General features: G+C 36.5%; 1 protein-coding gene and 1 pseudogene across 1 annotated transcript in view; one reads left to right on the top strand and one right to left on the bottom strand.

Annotated features, from left to right (window-relative positions):
* Positions 1–27936, bottom strand: part of USH2A (usherin) — a 701438-nt gene that overhangs the window by 256498 nt on the left and 417004 nt on the right. The window contains exon 37 of the mRNA XM_045876094.2: positions 23676–23855. Coding sequence (XP_045732050.2) covers positions 23676–23855 — 180 coding nt within the window. The remainder of the gene's footprint in view (positions 1–23675; positions 23856–27936) is intronic.
* Positions 15792–15886, top strand: LOC123847234 (U6 spliceosomal RNA; annotated as a pseudogene).

Here is a 27936-nt window from a genome sequence, read left to right as displayed (position 1 = left end):
CTGGGTGGCTCAGTCGGTTAAGTGGCTGCCTTCGGCTTGGATCGTGATCCCAGGGTCCTGGGATCGAGCCCCGCATCGGGCTCCCTGCTCGGTGGAGAGCCTGCTTCTCCCTTTCCCTCTGCCTGCCACTCTACCTACTTGTGCTCTCTCTGTCAAATAAATAAATTAAAAAAAAAAAATCTTTAAAACTCTGTTGTTTGTCTCTTTTTTTCCCTTGTTTATTCATTTGTTTTGTTTCTTAAATTCCACTTAAGAGTGAAATGGCATTTGTCTTTTTCTGACTTATTTCACTTAGCGTTATATCCCCTAGGTCCATCCATGTTGTTGCAAATGGCAAGATCTCATTCTTTTTAATGGCTGAGTAATATTCCTTCCATCTTCTTTATTCATTCATCTAAGGATGGATACCTGGGTTGCTTCCATATCTTTGCTATTACAAATAATGCTGCAATAAACACAGGGTGAATATAGCTTTTCAAATTAGTGTTCTCATTTTTGGGGGGTAAATACCCAGTAGTGGAATTACTGGATCATACTGTATTTCTATATTTAATTTTTTAAGGAACTGCCATACTGTTTTCCACAGTGGCTGCACCAATATGCATTCCCACCAACAGGGTCCATTATATTTTTGGAAGGCAGTTGGCCATATGGGCCTGGAGTTCATGGGAGTATTTGGGGCTAGATATATAAATATTAGTTAAAGCCAAAATATTGACTATGATTAAAGTATTAAAAACAGGCTTATTGGCCATTTAGTATTTCTTAGTTTCTAAAATGCCTGTTGATGTATTTCCCTCAACTAAAACTTTTTAAATCTTCAATAAGCTTTTTATTGCATCAGATAGTCCTGAATATTGTAGACATTTGCCACTCTCTTATTTAAGCCCAGTTAGCACTTAAAAAAATGTTTAACTGAAATAACTTATTACCAATGTCTTGAAATGTTTCTATTTAGAGATTATTTTAACTAAATCATAGAACAGATGTCTGTGCATTGGTTAAGATCTATCAGACCTGGGTTTAAATCCTGATTCTGCTCTTTGTTTTTGAATAAGTACCTTAACCTCTCTGTGTCTCAGTTTTCTCATCAATAAAATAAGGATAAAAATAGAACATACTTCATAGGGTTAGTCTGTGAGGATTGAGGTAATGTAGTATTTACATAATACAATAAAGTATACACTATAAACAATATATAAGTGTTTGCTGTTGTTATGATCTTGAACTTTCCCCCAATATCTGACACGTGGTTCTGCCATGTCTGTTACATCATGTACACCCTCATAGTTTATTCCAAAATCTCTCCTTAAGCAAGGGTCACTGAGTCACTTAATGTCCTGAAAAACACATATTGCTGGGTTATTTTGTAATTACCAAAGAAACATCGTAATTATAAATTACTATTTTGTGGAAATAGGACAGTATCTTGCATCACAAGTGCCTCGTAGGCAAATCTAGCTCAGTTTATAACTATTTAGAGGCTGAAACAGTCCAGCTGATGACTCCCTAGCCCACACCACAGCGAAGATTGTATATATGATAGAAATTAAGTAAGTTTGGGAAATTTGTATGTTTATGGTTTATTGAAAACTACTTAAGGACAAGGAACATACATTACGATTTAATTGTTTCTCTTTGTAATTTTCTTCCCCATCCTTGATGTCTTCATAGTGAGATCTCTCTAAATACATTATTTGCAGTAACAATCGTATTGATGAAAGAACTTTTTGTAAGCACTTTAAAAATTCACAATATTTAGAAAATGCATGCTCTGATGATACCGATTAAGGAGCTTAAGCTGCCCAGACATCTTAATTTTGATCAGCTTAGTAACTGATTTTTACCTCATCAGTCAGATGAGCCATAAAACTGAAGATCTCATTACATCTTAGTCAAAAAGACTAGATAAATATTTTTAAAAATAGTTTTCATTTATAATTAACATTCACCAATTTAGATATTACTAAGTATTTCACATACATTATCTTGTAATACTCAAAATATCCTTCTGATTTAGTTAGTATTATTTCCCTATTTTATAGATAAATATAGGTTTAGAGATATCAAATATCCCTGATTGGCTCAAATCCAGAGATTGTACTTTTAACCATACCCTTCTTCATATAAGGGAGTTAAGTTTAGGCTGGGAGTCATGTGGTCTGGAGGTAAAATTTGTTTTATTTTATGGAGGTAAAACTTACATGTGAGGAGGGGAGCACTTATTGAGATGCTCTGGTGATAGAGAAATTTTCAAAAGCTTAGAAAACTATACTAAATGCATTAGCATGTGTTAAAATAATATGAAATATTATATTTTGGCTAATTCAGAAAACTCTTAAATTTTCATTTCAAAACATAACAACAACAATTAACATTTAAATGCACCTACATTTTTTCATTTGATCTTACAATCATACCGTGAATTAAATGGTATGGGTATTGCATTACTTTTATAGTCTTGTGATTGCCTGAAGTGCCATGCTGGGAGTCAAAAGTGTGTATTTTGATTCAAAACTCCATCCTATTTCCCGGTAACTATGTAGTTTCCAAGCTATAAATATTGGAAGTATAGAAGGATTAAAAAATGATAAAATTGTATTGTTATTTTTATATTCTCTGAAAAATTCATCTACCCTTCCCCCTTTCCTCCCTTGCCAATGTGGTTCTGGGTGCTGGGTACATAATAGAGAACACAATAGCCACAGTCCCCACCATTATGGGCATGAGAATATTGTCAAATGGAGGAAAGCTGGCATTGAACAAATATAAATCTGTGGTTAAACATGCACAAAGTGCTTAGAAAGAGAACATTATACTGTAAGAGATTATTAGAAGAGGTTGACTTGACATTGGTTGAAAGGGCAAAGCTTCTTTAAGGAAGTGGTATTTAAACTGGGACCCACCGAAGGACTAACATTCTGCTGAATTAGTGAACGAGCAGTTGTGAAGTGGTAAAGACGTAGAACTTACTGTTCGAGGAACTCAAAGAAGGTGGCATGTGCTCTACTGGGGGGTCTTCTAGGCCAGGTAAGGAGTCTGAAATTTATACTAAGAAGACAGAAAATCTTTGATTTCTATCATTTTTTTAAAGCAGAAAAATGACATGATCCAATTCAGTTTTGTAAGACATTTTTTTTGGGGGGGAGGGAAAGATGGTGGCTACTGTTCTGTCTGGTGAATTGACTGGATTGGATTCTGAAAGTAATAAATAGACATATCATGTTATTTACATATCTTGATTTTTTTTAAAATAAAAGCTGAGTGCAGAATATAAAAAAACGATCCAATTACTTAACATTTCCAGCTATCTGGTTTCTTTAGACTTAACCTTGTATAGATCATTCTTATGTAGGTTGATAAAGAATAAGCATTCATGTCATTAAGAGTCCCACAAAGAGAGGGGGAAGAAAACCACTCATAGATAGGTTTTATAATTATTCACCTGCCAAATTCCCAAAATAATTTTAAAACACTTGATATAAAACACAAGAAAACAAGGCTAAATAATGAAGTGAAAGGATCAGAAAATTATACTGCAAAATCTAGGCTGAGTTCAGCTATTGTTGTCAAGCACCAGATTCATTTCTGAGATGCATGAGCGACAAGGTACAACCAAAAATGAAATATGAGTTATTACCAATTGACAAATTTTTAAATTATTTTAAGAACTTTCAATTTTCTTTATTATTTTATATTAAAAATTATTTTTAGTTTTTTTTCCCCAAGTTTTCATTTTATGGGAATGTATACTTAAGGAACTGGGTTTAAAATGGATTCTAATTATTTAATGAAAAAACTATACTTTTACAAATAAGAGAATGGCAGTAAATCAATTAATTTTTCTGAATTCTAAAAGTAATTACTTACAATACCTCATCAAATAAGAAAGATACAACTTTGTATTTAAAACTAACAGTCAACCAGGGTGCCTTGGTGGCTCAGTCTGTTGAGCTTCTGCCTTCAGGTCTGGTCATGATCTCAGGGTCCTAAGACCAAGCTCCAGGTCGGGGCTCCCTGCTCAGCGGGGAGCCTGCTTTTCCCTCTCTCTCTGCCCACCTCATCCCCCCAGGCTTGTGCTCCCGCACTCTCTCTTTCTCAAATAAATAAATAAAATCTTCAAAAAAAAAAAAAAAAAACTAATAGTCAACCTTAACAATATTCACATAGTTGTCTTACTTCATTGTTTACAAACACATATTGTTAGTTTATTAGCAACCCCCCCACCCCAATAAAGTAAAATCAAGTTCTAAGTACTCCTGACTCATTCCCGTGTTTCCTGGAGATTTCCAAGTGCCATCCAGAACATGCAGTAAATACAATTATAAGCAATAACAAAATGGCAGCCACAGCCTCCAGTTTCATGAGGGAATGTGCTATATCTGTTCTAGAAATCTTTCTAGCCCAGGAACTAGGATTATACCTAGCAACTAGAAAGAGCTCAGTAAATGGTTTTTTGGATGAATGAAGGTTGAACAACATTCAAAGTTTTGGTAAAGATTTTGATTTTATTATATTAAGGGTTTTTAACAAATTGACAACTTTAGTGACTGGTTAACTGCCTTGTAAAAGATGCTAACATCTTGATATTCATTAGTAAAGATAAACATATTAAAATGGTAAAGTTAATTTTAAGCATTTATTGTATGCCAGGCCCTGAACTAAATGCTTTACACAATTATCACATTTAATCTTCTTAATAGTCCCATGTGTAAAGTGGGGTGGGTCAAGAAAAGGGACGCTTAGACAAAGTTTTAGTCTATTTGGGCTGCAATAACAAAATACCATAAACTGGATAGATTACAATAAACAGAAGTTTATTTCTCACAGTTCTGGAGAATGGGAAGACCATGATCAAGTCACCAGTAGATTTACCTCAGAGAGGTAAGATTTATCACCACAGAGCCCCCTTCATGATTTATGGATGGTACCTTCTTGCTGTGTCTTCTCATGGTGGAAGGAAGCAAGGCCTCTTTTTGAAAGGATATTAATCTCATTCATGGGGCTCCATCCTCATGACCCAACCACCTCCCCAGCTCCTACCTTCTAATATCATCACATTGGGTGTTAGGTTTCAACATACGAATTTTGGGAAGACACAAATATTGAGACCATAGCAGATATGATATGTGATTTACATAAAACCACAGAGCTAATAAGTAGTTGAGCTGCTGTTTGAATCCAGCAACCTATCTCTAAAACCTAAGCTTCCTACTGTTATTTTAAACAATGCCTTTTATAGTAACCTAGCCTAGCCAAAACCTTGACCCTCCTTAGAGGCAGAGTGTGGCTAGCCTCCTTTACCTGCCTCTTCCCCATCTGCCTCACAGGAGTCTAAAGAACCAACTTGGAGTCTGGATATTGCTTTGAGGAGTGGAGAAATCTTAGAGCTAGGAGGTTCGAAAGAAGTAAAACATTTTTGAAAGTTTTGTTTTTTCTTTTTTAAATAACTATGTCATTTAAATCTTGAGGAGGTTTATTTGGAAATAGACACTTGGAGATACTGTTTCTGTCCTTCTTTGTCTCAGTCTATCTCTTTATCAGGATTTTTTTTTTCTCTTACATGTCATAGCACCCTAGTGTCTGAAAGCTCCCAGAAAGGTCTCCAGAGAAAAACAGAAAAATAAAATGCATAACAATGGCCATAGGCATTATAGACCCAAACTCAAGAAAGGATGACATTTTTCTCAAGGTTGTTACCAGTGTAGTAGAGGCATATTTAGGACAAAAGCCCTAAGAAAGATATGTTAAAATAAATTTGTATTAAAAAAAAATCCATCATTTGCCTCTCAGCTCAGTGACAAAATAAAATATCTTAGAGTACATTACTGAATAAAACCTGAAGATGGTATGACATTTGTCTTTGGTCTTTCACTGACTCATTTGGGTCTACTTTTCTGAGGTAAATCCAAAATCTCACCAACATTTCACTGGTGTGAGAATACATCAGTCAAAATTGGTGCAAATATTTGTCAAAAGTTATATGAAACCCAATTGGCAGATCTAACCTAGTTCTAGTAATTGTTCTTCATGAAATGAAAAATTGTCCCCATGTTTGCTAAGAACACTTTAATTAGAATGGAAAAGAAGCCAGGATATCCCCAGTTACAGTTTATAATAGGAGTAATATAGAAAGGGGTGGCAGAGGTGGGTCAAGGGCACCAGAATAAAAAGACACCACTGAATACTAATTGCTATTGACCATTCTGCGAAACAAAAGATTCCACTTCACATTAGCATCCATAGGACCAAGGCAATATACCTTCTTCAACTCCACCTCCCTTTGTGGTTTAAGATTAAAGTGTTGCTTAAAATTACTCTGCAAGACAGTTTCAGTGAATTTGTTAACCAGGAAACATCAGACAGACTGAAGTCATCCTCTGTTAATTTTGAAATACCCCAAAGCTGTGAATGATGTAGCTCATTGTGCTCAAAGAAAAATAGGGATTTTGAATTTCATTAGATACATTATTTGTTCAACTAGAATGTGGAACTGTCACTTTGTCAGACTAATTAGAAGCTCTGAAGTTGGTGGTCATAATGCCCAGAAGAATTTTTTTTTTTGTTACATCTCAAACCACCAACCAAATTTTATTCTTTTCCCTTGTAGATATCCTAGATTTAGACACTCTATTTAAGCCCCGGCTAGTGACATTTGAATTCCTCTTAGTATTCTTAAGAGTATTCCTTAAGTATTCCTATTATTTTGAATACCATCATATTCATCCAAATTAGTTTCCAGGTGGCATAGATTAAATTCTTTTTCCTTGAGAATCTGATTACTTGAGCCCTTTCTGTAGATTGTATCTTCAACTGGAAATATATTTTAAAATATATACAACAAAAATATTAATGGATTAGGTCTATCCTATTTTTAGTTAAAATATTGTTCATTCACTTCATTTAAAATAATTCTCTAAAGAATCCTACTTTTGTAAAATTAAAAATAGATGTGCTTTTAGCAAGGTTACTAAACAATTTTAACAATGAGTAAATGCAAGCTACATCAAAGCCACCCTCTTTAGAAAGAGTGCATAAAATATTCTTTTGTTGAATGTGTCCAATAAGAACAATAGTTAAAAACTAACTTAGGTAGTTAAGAAAACAAACTATTACATTTTACAGTTAGAATCAGTACTCTTTCTTAAAGTGCTACCGAATCTACTCTTCTAGGATATCCAGAACCAAGAAGTTAAATGATCTTTGAATAGCTGACAAAATTTTAGTCATTTAATGAAAGAACAAGAGAGAATTGGTTATAAAGTCATCTTAACAATGGGATTGGATCTAATATTCAAGTTGATTAGTTAATTACTCAACTAATAACTAGATCTAGTCTTAAAACACCGAGATTGTGTACAGGGCATCCCTTACCTCAATAGGCCATTCATTTCACATTCTCTATTAAGGATAGTAAATAATAGTCATCATCAGGGTAAAAAATCCTGAAAGACTTCTAAGAACTGATTTCAGCTCATGAAGTAGTAGAAAATTTTAGAATAAAAAATTGATACTCATTTGACCACAATAATGATTAATAACTAGGTCATTAAGTTCATCTGATGAAAATCTGTAATCAGGATATTAGTGAATTATTTGTTTTAGTAATTTAGCCACATAATTGCTATCCACTGTAGCACTGGTATCAGAAAGTATATGGCATTAATAAGAAGGAAATTTGTCAGTTTTAGGCTTATAAATCTGGAGGAAATTCAGAAGTAGAAACAAACATATTAATATTAATAACACTTCCTTAATTTATACATAGTACAAATTAGAATATCTACTACTTCTGACCAATAGCATAGTAATCAAAACATAGCTTTGCCTAGAAGAAGAAAGCATGGGTCATCCCTAATTCCAAGAATCTTCAATTAGTAATTTAAAAAATGATTATTGGGATTAATGGGAAGGATATAACTTGGCAATGCAATACACAATTATTATGTATCCAGCATTGTGTTACATTCTTTGCAAGCATTTATCATACTTAATTCTCTCAATGTCAACCTTATGACTACTATCTCTCCCATTTTATGGAAAGAAAAACCTGAGGCAAAGTATGATTGTATCACTTGTTCAAGGTCATATAGCTGGTAAGAGGAGAAATTTAATTTTGAACCTAATCTGGTTGATTTTAGAACCCACACTCTTAATCACTAGGATAATTTGCTTGTGTGTGAGTATGCATATGTTGTGGGGGTTACAGATAAATAGAGGAGTTATATTATACAGTATTTTCATGCATGTTATTTTTATTTTGTATACTATATTTTTTCCTCCAGCAACTTTTAATCTTATATTTTTTCTGGACGAAGAACTTGCAAATGCTATTTTTTTTCCCTAAGAAAGAGAGCATTGACAAAAAGGTAAAAGTTAACTTCAGATTATCAAGAATGTTTCACTGTTCATGAAGCCTAGCTACATGAGAAGAAATTTAGTCTAATCCTTTTTGAGAAAATCTCTCAAATATATTTAAATCTTACCAATTTCAGAGTTGCCTACATCCATTCACCAGTTACAAAATAAGACTGTTTGGCCATGTCACCATCAGATAGAGTAACAGAAATTACTGTATGTTTTATTAAAAACCTATTTTTGTCTCTCTCTCTCTTTTATCCCAAACTCTAATTTAGTTGTTGTTCCCTTAGGTACAAAGTACACAGTTCATAATTCATTTGATATAAAATGTCAGTTTAGATTCTTGCCTGTCTTTGATAAATGAGAAAAAACATGTACATTTCAATTTACTCAATGCCAGAACTACCAGGAACAACCCTCTGTTGTGCTTCTCAAAGACCTTTGTGTTAAATTAAACATCAAGATTCTGAAACTGTGGGGAAGGATATTTCCAAGACAGAGTACAAGTACATGAGACAGAGGGAGACAGCTAATGCTTTTCCTACCAGTCGAGTGATATCCCCCAAAGAGCACCTTTGATCCTCAAATTAGTCCTCACTTATAATTTAATATACCACAACCAGTCTGCTGTTTCCTTATATTTAGCTTTAAAACGCAGTTGTTAGAATCATCAAGGAAAATAAAAATTTAGATATTTAGAGGCTGGTTTAATTTTCAACCTATATAGTGATAGGTTATATATATTTTGTGCTTGTTATATATCATATTTTATATTCAGACAAATCGTCAGGCTCTTACTTCCATGCCCCCTGGTCTTCTGTGTGTGCACATCCTTTGCCCCTACGAAAACCCACTGAGGATGGTGATAGGATTATGAACTCCCTTTACAGATGAACAAATTGAGACCTAGAGAGGAGGTAAGTTCCTTGAGATCACACAATCAGTACGTGGACACGCTGGGGATGGAGGGTAGCGGTTAAGCTAAAAATCAGATAGTTGGACAGATAATTCAGCGTCTGTGCTTAGCAGATGCACAATTTAAGAGACACGTTCATTTGAGCCTTTATAGAGTCAACTGTGTGAGCAAGATTCAAGCCTTTTTTTGTGTCCGTGGCCTCTAACGCAGACTCTGATGAGGCAAGTGCTCCTCCTTCCCAATGACCCCGAGGACATGGATGGTCATTCTTCCGACTGCTCCAGGGAATGATTCTCCTACACACTCACACTGTTCACACTCCTGGGTGCTCCAATATTCCACTTGTGAATAAATGTCTTCATCTGACTGCTGTGTTTTTAATCTGATGTTCATGGAAAAAAATTTTTTTTTAATATAGGGAGAAAGGATTCATTCATCCTTCTTTCACAAATATAGGCTTCCTTGCTCTCTTCCTTTTAATAAAGTTTTTCTTTAATTTTCAGAAATTAACCTTATTAGATAAATTAAGTCTCTCTTTATAAGAGTGCAAATTATGTACAATCAGAAGATCACATCTATTCATTTCCCTTGGGATACAGAGGGCATTAACACAAAGAATTCAATTTTAATATAGGCCCAAAGAAAGGACAACTTAGTAATTAGCACTGACACCACTGTTACACACGAATGTTTTGGGTAAATATATTTGAACTAGTTCTAATGAGACTTTCTGTTTCATACCTACACAAAAGCCTCTGTGACAGCAAAACAGATCAGAAAACTTAAATTTTCTATTACAAGCCAAAGAAAGAAGTGTAAATGATAATGCATGTCACTGGAGTGCTAAAAGTTCAGAAAGAGGAGTATTTTTGGAAAAGTGAAATGAGTCTTTTCTCCTAAATAAATAAATAGAAGTTATATCAACATTCTTTTCATTTAATTAGAAATCCATCTTAGAAATTCATAGGCAAATATGAAAGAAGTTGGTCAAAGTACCTGGTGGGCAAGTAAGTACTTCTATCCTTGCTGGGAAAGGATCGTCCAGCTAGTTAATTTTTGCTATCTATTCAGAGTGTAGACTACATAATGTTGCTTTTGCTGAATGCTTCTTTGTAAGACTGTTAAAATATCTGTTTTAACTGAATTCTTTCCCCTCTCATTAGAAGGTCAACTTTAAATGCATGGGTCATGTAGTTCATTGAGGGGAACTCTCCAGTTCATTGGCAACAGGTTTTGAACGCCTGGTATTTCACCCAAACAATACCCTTGGAACTCTCTTTGACATAACGGTAGAGTCAAGCCACATCCTCAAACCCTTATTGACTCGTGGAGCCTAGAAATCTGGGCTGCCTCTGTAAGAGAGGATGTGAGCCATCTGTGGAGGGGGCTTCGAATGAACAAGAGCACAGTGCCTCAGAACCAGGCTCCGGTCTCTAGGTTTGAATATGGTCTCTGCCATTTACTAGTTGCATGACCTTAACAAACTAGTTGCAAGACAATCTCTTTTCCTCAGCCTTCTCATGTATAAATAGGGATAATAATAGCACTTCTCTCCTAGAGTGTGTGAGAATTAAATGAGTTAGTATATGCTAAAGAGCATCTGCACCTAGTAAGTGCTACGCGTGAGTAATCACTACAGCAAAGATTCACTATTTTTATCATATAAACGATTACATGATCTTAACTGTTCTTAGGCAACTGGAGACTATATCAGCCTCCTTGGTGGAGCTGTATTTGCAAACTCCTAGAAGGAAAAATCTCAACTATGAGGTCTAATAGCCAGCAAATCCTGGAATTCAGGATGAAGATGTAACTGACTTGAGGAACACATTTCAAAAGCCCACAGCAGAGGTACAGCCACAAGACAGTCATTAAAGAAAATCCCCCAGAGGGAAGGGGCTCAGGTTTTAGTTATGTGGAGTTCCTTATAACAGATGTTCTGTGAAGGAATCGAAGAGCAGAGGAAATTTAGCTGACAGCGTCTTCACAGTGGGGCCGGTTAGCGTCCCTCAGCGCATCAAACTTCCTGCCTGTTGCTTTCTGGTGCCCCAGGTACGACTCAACATCTGGAATTGGTTATCCGTGGTATCTCTTCCTGCTCCATCGGGGAGACTGAGAAACAGGCTAGCTCCCTTACACTGGAAAGGCCTCTGGCCCTGAGAATGGAACTTCTATATTTAAAGCCAAGTTAAGTGGGGCACCTGGGTGGCTCAGATGGTTAAGCGTCTGCCTTCGGCTCAGGTCATGATCTCGGGGTCCTGGGATCGAGCCCCACATCAGGCTCCCTGCCCAGCGGGGGGCCTGCTTCTCCCCTTCCCTCTGCTTCTCCCCCTGCTCATATTCTCTCTCTCTCTCTGTATCTCTGTATCTCAAATGAATAAATAAAAAAACTTAAAAAAATGAGAAAAAGATTAATTTAAAGCCAAGTTAAGTATAGGCACCTGTTCCACCTACTTTTCCCTTAGCAATTCTGTATCTCAATTACACGTGTGGCAGAGTCATAGACAAGATCACATAATATTTTTTTTTTCTTTGAAGGTATTCTAAAGATGACCAGTGGTTTTCAAACTTAGGCATGCATCCAGATAGGCCGTGCATCCAGATTTAACCTGGGGGAGTGGGCATCTAATGAAATAGAGATCATATCACCTCACCCTCCAAATTTCTGATTCAGCAGATTGAGTATGGGGCTCTAGAATCAGCATTTCTTTTTTTTTTTTTTTTTTAACATTTATGTATTTATTTTAGAGAGAGAAAGAGAGAACACAAGCAGGAGGAGGGAGAGACAGCAGGGAAGCAGACTTCCCACTGGGTGGGGGACATAGGACTTGGTCCCAGGACCCTGAGACCATGACCTGAGCCAAAACCAAGAGTCGATTGCTTAACCGACTGAGACACCCAGGGGCCCCCAGAGTCTGCATTTCAAACAAGTTCCCAATGTTGATACTCTCCTCCCAGGAACACACTGTGAGGACCACTGGTCTCATTCAGAACGGGGTCAGCAATTTCACAGTCTTAGTCATTATTATTTCATTTCACATCAGGTTTGCTTCCTGAGGCTTCCACATTTGACAGCTCAAACAGAAGCTAACACATACGTAGAGTCGCCAGTTTGGTGTGATTTTCAAGAAGTTAAGAGGCTTCTCTAAATGCTCTCTACTCTTTTTCCTTTCTCTCAAGCATCTGGTGGTTTAAACACTTTTGTTGCCAAGTGGCAGAAAATGCAACACATACAGGCTTAAATAATGAAAGGGATTGGCTCTTGTAAAAGAAAAATCTAGGGAGACAGTTGGTTTCAGGCAGAGCTGGATTTAAGGCGTCAAGAGATGTCTCCAGAATCCAGTCTACCTCCTTCTCTCAGATCTCCTCAGCTTTCTCCCATGTTGGCTATATTCTCAGAGTCCTTGAGGGGCAAAATGACCTGCAGGAGACCCAAGTGAATTCCAGATTCAAATCCAGAGCCCAGCATATACCTCTGTTGGCTACACTACTACATTACCTCTAATTGGAACATCTATAATTCCTGAAAAAAAAAAAATTACTGTGGTCAGGGGAATATGATGTTCTCATTGGCTAGACTTGGTGATAGAGTCAATTCCACACATAGCACATGTTCTGAGCATGGGAGTTCAGGGTGCCCAGAGGGAAATCTGAGCACTGTCAACAAAAGAAAGAGTGGGAAGGGTGAAGACATGTTGGGTGCAAAAATAACACAAGGCCACTATGACTCCCTGGGGGGATGACAATAAGCATTACTAATTTCCAACCATGTGCCCAGAGCCAAGATAAATGGTGAGAGATCTGGAAAGAAAGGGAAGGAGGGAGGGAAGAAGTAAAGAAAGGAAAGGAAAGGAAAGGAAAGGAAAGGAAAGGAAAGGAAAGGAAAGGAAAGGAAAGGAAAGGAAAGGAAAGGAAAGGAAAGGAAAGGAAAGGAAAGGAAAGGAAAGGGAAAGGAAAGGAAAGGAAAAGAAAAGAAAGGAGGAAGGGAGGGAGGGGAAAAAAGAAAAAGAAAGCAAGAGGGGCGCCTAAGTGGCTCAGATGGTTAAGCGTCTGCCTTCAGCTCAGGTCATGATCCCAGGGTCCTGGGATCGAGCCCCGCATCAGGCTCCCTGCTCAGTGGGGAGCCTGCTTCTCCCTCTGCCTCTGCCTCTCTCTCTCTCTCTCTCTGATTCTCATGAATAAATAAATAAAACATTAAAAAAAAAGAAAAAGAAAGCAAGAGAGAGCAGATCCACTATGACTCCTTTATCTACAATCATTCATCCACACATTTTGTCCTCAGCATAGATTTAGACTCTCATAGATAAGCATGATACACACATATGAGACATTTAAATAAAAATGGAAGATAGTGTAAGTTCTAAAATGGGTGGTGAGGTGTAAAGAGAAGGATTGCTCTCATAAAGTATGCACTAGATACCCTCACATTTCTAGTTTCACTTGTCCCAGCTAATTAATAATCATGAATATCATAGTGGCTGCAGTGAATCTGTTTACTGTTGTCACAATCTATTCTTCATTAAGTTTTTACAAAATTCTAGAGCCTTTAGACTCTGGATGATCTATATCCCTTTGTAGAGATACAGTAAGGATTTCCTTGAAGTTCCTAATGAATGAAAAGAAATAGGAAATAGGGTTTTAAAGTACTTAAGGTATATTAAGAACTTGTCTCCCTTTTGTAAAAGTGTTTATACAGACAAGTAAATGTTCATAGAATTTTATGCAAGTCAGGCATAGATTCTGCGTATGATAACAAAGGTAAAAGGAAAGAATAAGATATTATTTTTAAAAAATAAAGCAAAAATTTCTTTAGGGCACTATAAGAATTCAAATAAAACTTCAAGTTGCTTTCAAACTACAGAGCCAGTCAGACAGACATGATTTTTTTTAACCTTAAAGTTATAGATAACCTTTATACCAAGATAAAAAACAGAAAGGGGAATTGTACTTATTCTTTTTTAAAAATATGATTTTTAAATATCAATGGAACTTAAAGAGATAATACTTCCCACCTCTCTCCCCCGGTAAAGTAGGAAAAATGTGATTTCTTTTTCTTTTTTTCTTTTTCTTTTTCTTGTCTCTCTCTCTTGCCCCAGGATGCTCTAAAGATAGCACTTAATTGTGTGTGGGCGTGAGTATTTCTATACAAACCACAGGAGAGTATGCAAATGTGGGAAGTTGGCAGCCCTTTGCTGGAGGCTTGTTGAGTCCATGGTAAGCACACTTCAAAGTTTGCTTCCATCTTCTTGATGGCTCAGAAGTTAGTCCCTTTCTAAAGTGTTTTTTTGTAAGGAGGAAGCTCATTGTCAAGATGGTGACATGCAAAGTGAGGAAAATTTCACAAATTATGATATAGAAATTTATCCTTCTCCTTGGCTTATGTCATGTAATTTTACAAACACACATGCACGCACACACACACACACACACAGAGCAAGGTGAACTCACTATTCTAAAAAAAGGTAAAGGTAAGATTTTTCCTGAAAGGATTTGACAGCATGTTTGAGACAGTTATAAATAACTGTCTGTTCTCATAACATACTTGGAATTGGGCACAGGCTAAATGAAATGGCCTGGTATATGTTTTCAAAAGTACACTATTTATTTTATTAAGAATTTAAATACTATTTATTCATTGAATCTGCCTACTTTATTACTTTCAACAGGCTGATTTTCCCAGGAGAAAAATAGCACATTTGGAAGACATGCACAGAGGTACAACATTATGCAAAACTACTCTAAAGATGCATATGAACTGAATGCAGTATAAATTGTAAAGCTTTTAATATACTGGAGGTAAAGACAAACCATCTGTTTACATGGTGGAATGTTGTTGTTTAAAGAAGGCTGTGCCTCACAATCTTGTATGTTCATTGTGACTTTTACATTAGAAAAGGCAGTTAATCTCATCCTTCCTTCAACCCCCCCTCCCACCCCCAGGAGGTAATATACCATCTTAGACTACTGTTTATTTCGGTTTCTAACCTACAGTTTATTTTAAACATATTCATTTCTTTTCATTTTTAAGATATCTCATGGCCACCTGCACGATGAAGTTTCGACTTAAACATCTTGCAAATAAAGTGGATCCAGAGCGATAAAAACCAGAAAACACATGCTGATGCAATCTTTATTTGCACACTGCAAGTAAAGTTTTACAATTTTTAGTACTATTAATTTCATAAAAACACCAAAAAGTAGCATCTTGGCATTGTACTAAATAGAGATTTTAGAAAGCCTAGAAATTGTAGTTCTCAAGTGCTACAGCAAATGAGGGCTGTGTTAGATAAGGCAAGTGTGAGATAAAACGGAGTTTGCCTTTGCAGCTCTTATTATTTTTGGTGGGGTTTTTTTGTTTTGTTTGGTTTGGTTTGGTTTGGTTTGGTCTCTCCCTGCTTTTTGAGTTTCTAATTGCTTCTAATTCTCTTAGAGATTCTGTCATAAAAGGATACCATTCTCCTTACGATTGGTCCACAGCAGTACCCACACCATTCCTTTTAAAAGGTCTTAGGGAGTGCTCGTTTCGGCAGCACATACACTAAAATTGGAATGATACAGAGAAGATTAGCATGGGAGAGACTATGGACCTGAGAAACAAACAGGGTTCTAGAGGGGAGGGGGGATGGGTTAGCCCGGTGATGGGGATTAAGGAGGGCACGTACTGCATGGAGCACTGGGTGTGATACGCAAACAATGGATCGTGGATCACCACATCAAAAACTAATGATGTATTGTATGGTGACTAACATAACATAATAAAATTATAAATAAATAAATAAATAAATAAATAAATAAATAAATAAATAAATAAATAAATAAATAAATAAAAGGTCTTAGGGATTTCTGTTGAGAAGAGAAAAAAGGAGAGAAAATTCTGTACTTCCTTTTAAAAACTGAAGGAGAAAAATAAATTCACCGATTAAGTCATGCCAAAAATTTCAGACTCAGTTCCTAATCAATTGAAGGAATATAATCAATGATTTCTTCCTCTTTTCTTTCAAAGGCAGAGCTATTCTAACATGTAACCTCAGAGAATTTGATAGCGCTGTCCCCCCCACTCCTGCTAGGGTAGACTGCTCCTAGGGTAGATCATCATTCAGCTCCCTTTTATACTTTTTTGTTTTCCTTCTGGTATACAGTAGGTACTCTCTTTACCTACCTACTCTTAACTGATTCACTAGATTAATTTTTAAAATTTCCATTTATTCTGTAACATACCAAGATGGATATGCAACAGCTCTAGTTCAAGGGCAAAATTTTACAGCTTCAGTATACTTTCCAGGAAACTTCATTTGATTTTCCAAAATGGACAATTTGTACAATCATGAGAAATAATAAAGAATAGTTGTATTAAATTGCTAAGTTTTGGGGTGGTTTGTTACATAGTATTAGATAAGTGTAAAAGCATTCCAGTCTTTTAATGTCTAAACAAAAATTAATTCCATACTTCAACCTATGAGAAATCAGTGGCTAACATATATTATTCTTTTAGCAATATTATTGGGGAAACATTATGTTACTTTTCAAAAAGCAAAGATTTCATTTAGGTATTCAAAAGTGCATTGTCTGAACGATTACTAAGCTTTCCTATTCAATGAAAAATGAAATACACTTTGAATTCCAAGATTCAACATTTTAAAAATATATATATAAGGAAAATTAGGAAATGGTGAAAAACATTTAGCAAAAATTTCAAACTCCTCTCTTTTAGCTAGCATTAACAAAGTTATGAAAGCATTTACTTATGAATAAAATATACATATAATGGAAATAAAAAATAATTATAAAAATTGTATCTCATAAGTGGCTTGGTATGAATACAGAAGAGATTCTATTAAGAAAAAATGTGCTGCTTTTCTGCCCACTGAAATCCCAAGATAACCAATGAGAGCTTGATGTAAAAATCATTTGCACATCATGATCCAGAGGTCATGGAGGGAGATATTTAAGCTATTTTAAAAGGAAAATTACTTTTCATCCTTCTTGCTTTACTTCATCATCCAATACACATCACAACCAGCCCTTAGCAGGGCTACTGGCCTGTCGATATTTATGTCAATGCTCTGAGGGATAAATGTGGGGTATAGGAGGACAAAATGTAGGAGGTCTCCCCAGAAAGCGTAAAGACTCTTATTTTCACTCATCCTCCCTTTAGGACATTGTCCAGCTTTCAGCGGTAAAGGCTTCTGCACACCCAATTCCAATGGTGCTGGACACCAGCTGGATGTCTTATAATTCACCTCAGTTCTGACGCTCTCTACCTGGAGATAGTGTTAGAATCCATAGGTTAAGGATTCAGTCCCACAATACTGCTCCCTCTCCCCACACACATACAAGTTGTCCCCTGTGCTTCTGACAAAACAGCTATACATCCGAGGTTTCCATGACCCCCTCCTCAGGTTTGATTAATTTGCTAGAACAGTTCACAGAACTCAGGAAACCCATATATTCACTAGATTACTAGTTTATTACAAAAGATATAACCCAGGAACAGCCAGAAGGAAGAGATGCTTAGGGCACGGTATGTGGGAAGGGATTCGGAGCTTCTATGCCCTATTCAAACTGGCCATTCTCTGCAAATACCCATGTGTTCACCAACCTAGAAACTCTCTGAACTGTGTCCTTATGGGTTTTTATGGAGGCTTCATAACCCAGGCGTGATCGATTAAATATTGACCATTGGAGACTGGTCCAACCTCCAGCCCCTCTCCCCTCCCTGGAGGAGAGGAGGTAGGACTGAAAGTTCCAATACTCTCATCACCTGCTTGACACCGGTGGAAACCAACCCCTACCCTTAGGTGAGGTTCAAAAGTCACCTTAGTAACATAGCAAAAGACACTTTTATAGCTCTCATCACCCAGGAAATTCCAAGGGATTTAAGGACTCTGCCAGAAATGGGGCCAAAGACCACACACGTATTTTTTCTGAATCACAATATCACAAGAGACTCAAAAAGAGTCTTAGCAGTGGAATACAACAAAGAAGGTAGCAAGGACCAAATATTTATCAAGATAGGCACTGTGCTAAGCACACTACATACATTGTGTTGTTTAATCCTCTATCAGGTGGGAATTACCATTGAACTAGTTTTGTGGATGAACAAACCGAGGCTCAGATATATTTGTGAGTTGCTCATAGTCACACAGCCAGTGAGTGAAAGAGATGGATTGAAATCTAGGTTTGAAATCTTCATTTCTATGAATATCCTAGTGATTCCAGACTCTGTGTTTTTACAATGTGCTTAACTATTAATTCCAAATGGACTGCACTCCTTTTATTTCATTGATGTTTTAGGTGGTAGGGGGTGGGCTGGGGGTCAAGGGAAGGAGAGACAAACTCAAACAAATTCTAAAACAAACCACTCACAACCATTTTGCCTTTCTCAGTTTTTGATTTTCTAATAACCCACCTTTGGAAAAGAACCATGTTCCTCAAGCTTAGTATTTTTATGAAGTCTGTGGGTTATAATAATTCTCATCAATTTGAAGGCACAAATGACAAATTATTTACCATCCTAGAAAACCAGATTAAGTTCACAAACTCGGGTGGCTCTGAGTTCCTTTCACTCTTACAATAAAGCAGTTCAGAGAAAGATAAATAGAATAAAATTATTTCTTTTGGAAAAATATAAAAATTTCATAAAAAATCTGTTTCTAGCTCGTCAGTATGGAATTTGTCACTAATCATTTTAAACTATGCCCTTTTATGCTTCTTCTGTCTCTTTTAGCTTTCTGAGTAGGTCTTTGATGTAACAAAGACAGTTTCAGACAAGATTTCAGTTCATCTGGAAAAAAAGGTTTAAGTCTGGAGGCAAAATGCAGTGTATTTAAAATTTATATACTCTATAATGCCTTTGTTCTGAACTTGAAGATCCTGAAAAACTTCTAAGCTTCTTTGCCTTCCTCCTCTAAGCTCATTTGTTCTTCCCTTGCTTATTATCATGCAACTGTGACTTTAACGGGGGTGGGGGGGTGGGGGGGTGAGGGGGGTTCCATCCTTTAACTACATGCAGAGTCATGGCTGACCCTTTCTGATCAATTGCCAATCCATACAGGTTTGACTGATAAAAGAGCCAATTAGATTTAAGCAAATTAAGGGACATCACCAATGTCAACCACTTATTAAACTGAATGCTGAATTCCATGCATACAAAACACTAATGCACTGAGCCCCATTAAGAGTTGAAATCCTAACCCCATTAGTAACTCCAGACCTTGAAGGGGTAAAGGTCACAGGAAAGTTTCATATTTATGGATTAACATTTGGATTCCATTTTTATTTTTTTAATTTTTTTTCCTAGAACTCTTGAACCTTCACTATAATGCTATTCAAGAGCTCAGATTAAATATCTTCTTCATTTCTATGAATATCCTAGTGCTAAATATGAGCATTATGTTATTATAAACAACCAAATAATATAGTAGTTGTAGAAATAGAAAAACCTGAGCATGGAAGTGGTTAGAGATATGCTACAGAAATGAAGGAAAAATAACCCCCCAGACTCCTCCAGTTGACCAAATAATATTTCAAACAAATTTTTAAAATAAAAAGTGTGTGCGATTGGGATTTGCCACTGTGCATTTTTGTGCTGAGCTCTTGGTTCCATGATCCCAGTTGCCTTAATTTCCATCCTCAAAATAACTTGTGTTTATCAGATTGTTTAATCATATTCTTTTTTTGCTTGTTTAGTCAAAGTTGAGAGCCTTATTTTTTTTAATAAAATTAATTTTCTTAACGCAAGAGCAATGAAACAGGGAGATCTGATGGAATTAATTAGGGTTTGAGATTAGATCTTGTTAGACGGGGTTTTAAAAATTTTTTTCCAGCTTTCCTGAGGTATAAACTGCATATTCGTCATTATTTTTTCTCATCAGAAAAATAGAGAAAGCTGGTATCAAATAAGATGTTTCATAACCATCAAATGAGAGATGATTTACCAGGGTAAAAGTTTTTGTACCCTGTGCCCTCCCTCACCTCTTCTTTCCAAATTCCTGTGTAAATTATCCATTATTCTATGCTTACGTAAGTAACCATCATAGGGAGGGAATCAAAGAGCGATGGGTTGGTGCAGTTTGAGAGTATTTCTTACCTCTGATCTCCTGCCCTCTGATCTGTGCCCCCAGTTACATCGGCATGAGCACATTACTCCTACATTGGACAACAGTGTGCAGAGGGGGTCATATTCTCCATAGCTGGTATCAGTAGAAGTTGCTCAGATAGAAGATGAGGCATGAACAAGCTTGAGCAATGAGAAGCTTGCAATTTAAAACTGTTAATTAAGCTATCTGGACTGATTGATTAATTCATTCATTCACTCATATATTATTCATTATGCACCTACGATGTGCCAGGTTTGGTCTAGGCACTGAAGATCAAAACTCGAATACGAAACAGTCCCTGCTGTGTAGGATCTTATAACCAGTGATTGTGACAGTCCCATCAGACAGACCATTTCACTATAATGTGATTGTACCCTAGGACACCTAAGGGCCCTATCTAGGCCTCGGTTGGTAAAAGACAACTTTGTGAAGGACCTATTTCTAAGCTGAAACCTTAAAAATGAGTAGGACTTGGCCAGATCTAGGGGGTCAAGGCAGTTTTCCAGGCCACATTTTTTTTTTTATTAAAGATTTTTATTTATTTATTTGAGACAGAGAGAATGAGAGAGAGAGAGCACATGAGAGGGGGGAGGGTCAGAGGGAGAAGTAGGCTCCCTGCAGAGCAGGGAGCCCGATGTGGGACTCGATCCCAGGGCTCCAGGATCATGACCTGAGCCGAAGGCAGTCGCTTAACCAACTGAGCCACCCAGGCGCCCCTCCAGGCCACATTTGATAGCAAACATTTGATCAAGAAAAAAATAGCATATCTATTTTGTCCAAGCCTTCTATTATTATATTTTTAAACTACACTGAGAAGAAAACATAACTAAGGGTATTATCATTACAAATCTTGCATAATCCAGCACTGAAAGTAAGAATTCCACATCATCAAAAAAGAGACCTAATATTGAAATCAAGCAAACGGCAGAAATGCTAACAATCCAAATATAATGGAAAAGTAAATAGCATATAGAACTTTCTCTGCCCATAAGTTGGTTCACTTCTGTACATCGGTTCATTTATTATTCATTTTGGTACGAAGCACAGTTCACTGGACAAAGGCATGGAAGATTTCTTTAATAACTCTCAGTACTAATTTAATTCTACTTAAACACACATATTCTAGTGAATGCCACATGCTTTTCAGCATGATTTTATGTGTAAATCAGGATAATATGTTTTCAGATCATTAAGTAAAAGGAAGCATGAACTAAAACCTATTTAATCAATGAGGTGTCACCTTTAAACTGCCACAAGGTCATAAAAAAGATAATTTCAAAGCTATAAGTTTCCTAATTGTAATCAACAACAATCTAATGATAAAAAAAAAAAGTATGTCTTAATGGCTGCAATAAACTTGAGCAAATCACTGTCTGTCTTTGAAGACATTTTGCTTCCTCTTTTGGTGAAGGGCCATCTCCCAAATTCTGGATTTCTGACTTTAGAAAGTGAATAACTGCATCATGCCCAGAGAGTATGGGCCTACAGAAGAGCATGGTAATGGCATGAATAAGCGTCCACAGAGTAGAGATAAAAGTAAACTCAGCAGTTGACTTCAGGTTGATTGTGCCGCTAGAAAGAAAATTTTAGTTCTTCCTGTTTGCCTAATATTAACTCTTCTACTAACCACTGACAGATACAGACACAGACTGTATACTGAGTTTGCATGAGAAGCTTGCTATGTTTAACTGAATTGTATATATACATGCACACAGAGATATTGACCCCAAATTATTAGGCATTCCAAAGTGCATGAACAATGAATTAAATTCACCCTATTTTATGAATGTGATGTAACTTTAGACGGTTTGTAACTCACAAACCATATAAATCAGTATGAATGCCATAAAAGGAATATATAACTCATTAAATACCTATATATCCTGTTAAGAAGGTATTGCTGTGTAATTTAAAAATTTCCCTAAGGCACTAATCACTGTTTAATTTCTAAATGTGAATAAAGGGTATTATATACTAAGGTATAGAGTCATCAAATGTTCTGTCCTTTCCAGCATGTTGAGTTAGATTAAAAAATGAAGATACGAATACCTAAGGTTTCTTTGCTTGATTTTGTTTGTTTTGGTTTTTTGGTCTCAATTCTTAAACAAGCCCCTATCTAAATCCAATCCCCATTTTTTATTATCGGTTTCTGAAACATGACACTAAGTCGTTCAGCTCCAACTGTCTCTTTCAAGCATTCTTAAACAAGGTGGCTTCTGCCATTTAGAGTTTCAGGTGTTTTGGTAAACATCTATTCATTAAGTCTTATAATGTCATGAAAGGTAGATAACAGTGAGGGGTTTTCATGATACAGCAGGTATTAAATCTTTCCTTGGGAGAAGCCGTCTACACAAACCACAGATTAACTCTTCATTGTCCTCTCGTGATGAGGTTTTTGCTGCTCTTATACCCTTTGTGGTGGGAGAGGTATTTATCCAGTCCTGCTGTTTAACAACATAGCGACATTCTCCCCTAGTCCAGAGCACACTGGTGTTTGAAGCTGAGCTACGAGACAGCCATTGGGTTTGGAGTCCTATGCCTTTAGTATTTTCAGAAAACTGACATTCCTGAACTCTACATTGAGAATCACGATCTTATTATTTTGAGGCATGCTTTTTTGTTCAAGGGCTGTCCATACCAATCTAACAGGGAGTTTTCTTCTTAGCAATTAGTCCCACCAACAGTTAAAACAAGGGTGGGGTTGACTTCAGATCAAAATAATAATTCTAAATAAGTTAAATCAGTTATTTATACAGATAGTTAAAATATCTTGGCTGTATCACATTTCAAGTATAAAAGTGACACTACTGAACTCTAATCATTAGGACATGGAAGTTAAAGGCGTTTTTCCAGTGGTGTGAGTGACTTTGCTTTTCTATTGCTGCACACTGCCCTTTTTTTGGCAAATGGAAAGGTATAGATATATAAGGTTCTTCAAAAAACCAGGAAGGAGAACCAAAGCTCAAACTGAAAATACAAGTTTGGGATTTAAATGAAGTCTCAAACAAAAAAAAAATTCCCCAGTCTTTTTAACATGCAAAGCAAGAGATACATATGTATGATATATACCTTTGCATACGCACAGTGCAAGATGAAAGTGGTCTCAACAGACCAATAAAAAAATCAATAAAAGGGTCTCAACCAAACAAAACAACCACAACCCAAACGACCAGAAATACGATTGAGCTTCTAAGTTCTAAAAAAAAAAAATTAATTTTCACAATAAACGAGCACTCAGTGGAGACTTAGTAGTAGAGCATTTATATAAATCTATGTAGCCAAGCTGTTCATAGACTTACCCCCTGGTGGCATTGCAAATGTTACAGGATCACTCATCAAGCTGCCTTGGCTATTTGAAACATTCACTTGTACAGTATAGTTAGTAAAAGGAACCAACCCCTTGATGAGTACCCAACGGTTGGTCTCTTCACCACGGTGCATGGCTTGTGTGCCATTCAGAAGAGTGTAGTTATTATCTGCTGATAAAAAAGGAAAATTTTGAAAATTAGTGTATATTTAAGAGTTCATTCATTCATCATAGTGATCAAAATAACTGAACTGTTATTCTAAGAGTGAAGCTGTTCACAAGTATCATGCATGTAAGGGAAACTTCGACACGGACATATTAAATATCCCATGATGGATTATTTACAATTGTTTGAGGGTTTTTTTTTCATCCTTGGATTTTATATGATGTACAAACTGAAGGAAATCACACTCTTTCCCCCATCTAGAGTGGTTTTGGATATAAATAGCATATTCAAATTATACATGGCAGATACTTCAAGTGTTATCAATTGGGGTGATTGTTGCTTGTTTTCCTTGAGAGGTAGGTACAATGCTTTCCTATTACCTCTTTAAATCGGAATTGGCCAGAATATGCTGAAAAGCAGTCTGTGTCTACTTGGATCAGAAGATCTGTTTTTAGCTCTATGCCAAACCACAGAGACTGCCTGACTGTGTACAAGGATCACCATCAATGTACCGTCACTGAGCTCCACCACCACCACCATCCTTCTAAAACTTGAGCAAACCCATTCTCAAATAGAGCATGTCTAAGATACAGAAAAATTCTGCTGCTCAGTAATAGGGTTTGATCTCCCTCTCCCACACAAATGAATTACATTCAAGGTTCAGAAGAGTCAGAAATTAGGCTTAAAACAAGGAAAAGATTATAACTGAAAATCCTGCCCTAACATTTATTTCATTGTCTACATTCGACGCTTCCCTGAAAAGTTTACATGAGGTGAATTTTTCAGAATATTGCTGAAATTTAGTAAAATTTAGTCATTATTCCTAAAACACAGAAGAGTCATGAAGAATAGTAATATTTACCTCAAATAGCCTTTTTTCTTTGCCAAAACACTTTTGCTGTACATCCCTTTAATCTCCCCCACATAAATTCTACAAATATAGGCAAATGAATAAAAAACACAGATGGTGTTGGACTTTAAGGGGAAAGGATATTTGCAGTATTTCCAGATAATGATACAATCTTTATTGGTTGAATGTTTAAAAATTAAAAGATGGCCACATACCGATAATGATCTTGCATTGTATGGTAAACAGAATTTAATAGTTGCAATATTTACCAAAAATATCATATTTTGACACAGTTTTGTAGCAGAATATGGTGCAATGAAAAGTACATGAATTTGGTTGTCAGAAAGTTCTGCATCTGAGCCTGTCCTTATCATTCTTGAAAAGTGTGCTCTTTGCTAAGTTACTCAGTATGTCTGAACCTCATGTTTTTCATCTGTGAGCTGGGAATGATAATATTTTGATTGCAATGTTACTGTGAAGATTAAGTGAGATCATTTCTTCACATTACCCAGCATATAACAGGTATTCATCTACAGCAACTAGGAAGTGTGACTGCTTTTACTGTAATACAATTGATACGTTCCACACAAACATTTACAACTAGCAAGTGATTAAGAATTATACACTCTGGGGGCTCCTGGGTGGCTCAGTCGTTAAGCGCCTGCCTTCGGCTCAGGTCATGATCCCAGGGTCCTGGGATCGAGCCCCGCATCGGGCTCCCTGCTCGGCGGGAAGCCTGCTTCTCCTTCCCCCACTCCCCCTCCTTGTGTTCCCTCTCTCGCTGTGTCTCTCTCTGTCAAATAAATAAAATCTTTAAAAAAAAAAAAAAAAAAAAAAAGAATTATACACTCTGTATTTTACTTCCTCCGTAGCAATTACCTACCTATTACATTTTCCCTCTCTCCCACCCAACATGTATATTAATCAAAATTCTAATTTTTTTCAATGAACAAAACAACATTAATCACATCTGTTACCACTAGGTCATTGTCCCATAAGGTTATACGTCAAACTCTATAATTAATAAAGGATCAAATGATGTGAAAGAGGATCTCATATCTAGTTATGAGCATTTTCATAAAATGTGGGTAAGGCAGACAGTAACTTTAAAAAAAAACAAAAAATTTAAAAAGATACTTATAATAGCTCTGGGAAGAAGGATGTAGCTGAAAAAAATTATTGCTGCAAAATACACAGGTATATGTTAAGTGTTTTCCATAACCAGAAGAAATCCCTAGTGTCATGCAAGAATTTATTACTCTGAACTTGAAACTGGCATAAAGGAGGGTTTTATTCCCAAGGGAATAAATGGTACTTAAGGGCTGAAACATGGGGATGATAATTTCTATTCCGTTTTAGTAAAATAAAATAAAGATATGTTCACTGCTTGAGATTTAAGTTCCTAAAAAGGAAATAGACACCACAGATGTCTATGTGGAACACATAATTAACAAGAAGTTCTGAAACCTCAAAAGTGGCCTCGAAAAGACATTTCCACATGACACTCTATTAGCGCTCACAGGTTCTTTGTAACTAGTCAACCTGATTAGACAGATTATTGACTCCAACTGCATGCAGAGAGCAGGCTTTGCTAGGTTCTGATAACAATATGCTCAAGATGTACAAGACATTGTTCCTGCACTCAAGAAATCTGGTTCAGATTTACTCTCAATCCCTGGTAAGCACTGTTGAAGAAAAATTACATTATCCGCATTTGAAGACCTCAAGTTCCCATAATGTCTGAAGTACTGTAACAGTGCACACCTTACGAAAAATTGAAGATTGCAAAATAACGATGAGAGTTCTAAAATTAAGCCAAGAGAATACAATTTTACAAATTTTAAGCCAGGTGCAAAGGCAAGAACAAGGAGTTAACATCTATGATTTTAATATTGGTGAGGGTTTTTTCCCTTATATTTTGTTTGTTTCTGAAGCAAATTTCTAGCTGTAAAACAAACACTGTTGCTAGCTTTGAAAATGGCATGGCAGGGGCAAATATATTAAATACCACTTTATTCTAAGTTTCCCAGATAACATTAATACATGGTAATTATACAATTAGTTGTAACATTAAGTTCTAGTTATAGAACAATGATTACTCAGTAATTATAAGAAGTATATAATTACTCAATAATTATGAGAAGTATGCAATTACATAACCATTTTGTTCAGCTCAAAAAAGAACTTGTGTATCTCCAGGAACCACACAGCTGAGTGAGTCCAATGCTCCCCAATCCCCGCTCACATGCAGCTCCATTCATAGGCCTAGAGCAACCGGCAGGATTTTAACCCTCGGGAAAGCTCACAAACCCCCAGATTCAAAACCAAAACCAGATCCACAGATTTGGGCTCTTTCTCCACTTTGTTCTGTCTTCTCTTTCTTCCTTTGAACTTGACCAGTTTGAGTTCTGAGATCTTGGGGGAAAATTCTTAAAATGCAAGTCCTCAGATCACCCGCTCTTGAGAGGGTCTCGCTTTACTGCTTTTCACTGCATAAACTTTATTTTCAATGGGCTGGAAAATTCAGCCCCGTTGGTTCGGCCTCAAGGATCAAGCTAGAAAATGCTAAAATGATAAGCATTTCCTATCATAGGTGCCCATTTCTGTCTGGTCACCCTCGGTGCTGACCCTATTTGTAAGTATAAGTGGATGGTGCAGGCCCAGTTAAGCTCCTGTGTCCTGGAACCACAGCTTGTCTTCACACTGCCCCCAGGCACTGAGTTTGAAGTAGAGTTCCCCTCATCCACCTCTCTGGCTGTGGTCTGCACCACTGGGCTTTAACCTGGGGGTCACACTAAGCACTTTGCAGATGGGGTTGTCTACACTAGTGTTTCAGGGTCCACCTACATCAAAGTCATATGGTGATACTTCATCAAAATCCACAGAGCTGAGTTCCACTCCAGACCTACCAAATGAGACTATTCGAAGGCAGGGCCCAGGAATCACTGGTGATTCTTCTTAAGCATGTAGAACAACTCATTTTAGGGTTATTTAATCCATGTTCAAGCTAGTCTTAAAGTAATGATCAAAATTCATTTCCTCTGTTTCCCAAAATAATTAGGTCTCTTTTGACATAATAATGCCTTCAGACTCTAGCTTTGGGCTATAAAATGTTTAGTTTCTTTGTGAAATAATGCATCTTCAGAAAGTATAGAGTGGACTCTTAAACCAGATCTATTTTTACAGACTAAAAAATCTGGTAAATTGTTCTATAAGAAACATTTAAATATACATAAA

Source organism: Mirounga angustirostris, unplaced genomic scaffold (genome assembly GCF_029215605.1).
Source record: "Mirounga angustirostris isolate CCGP_5_RB_7025 unplaced genomic scaffold, mMirAng1.0.hap1 SCAF_6, whole genome shotgun sequence".
Lineage (NCBI taxonomy): Eukaryota > Metazoa > Chordata > Mammalia > Carnivora > Phocidae > Mirounga > Mirounga angustirostris.
The sequence above is the reverse complement of the archived record's forward strand: the minus strand, read 5'-3'. Positions and strand labels throughout refer to the sequence as shown.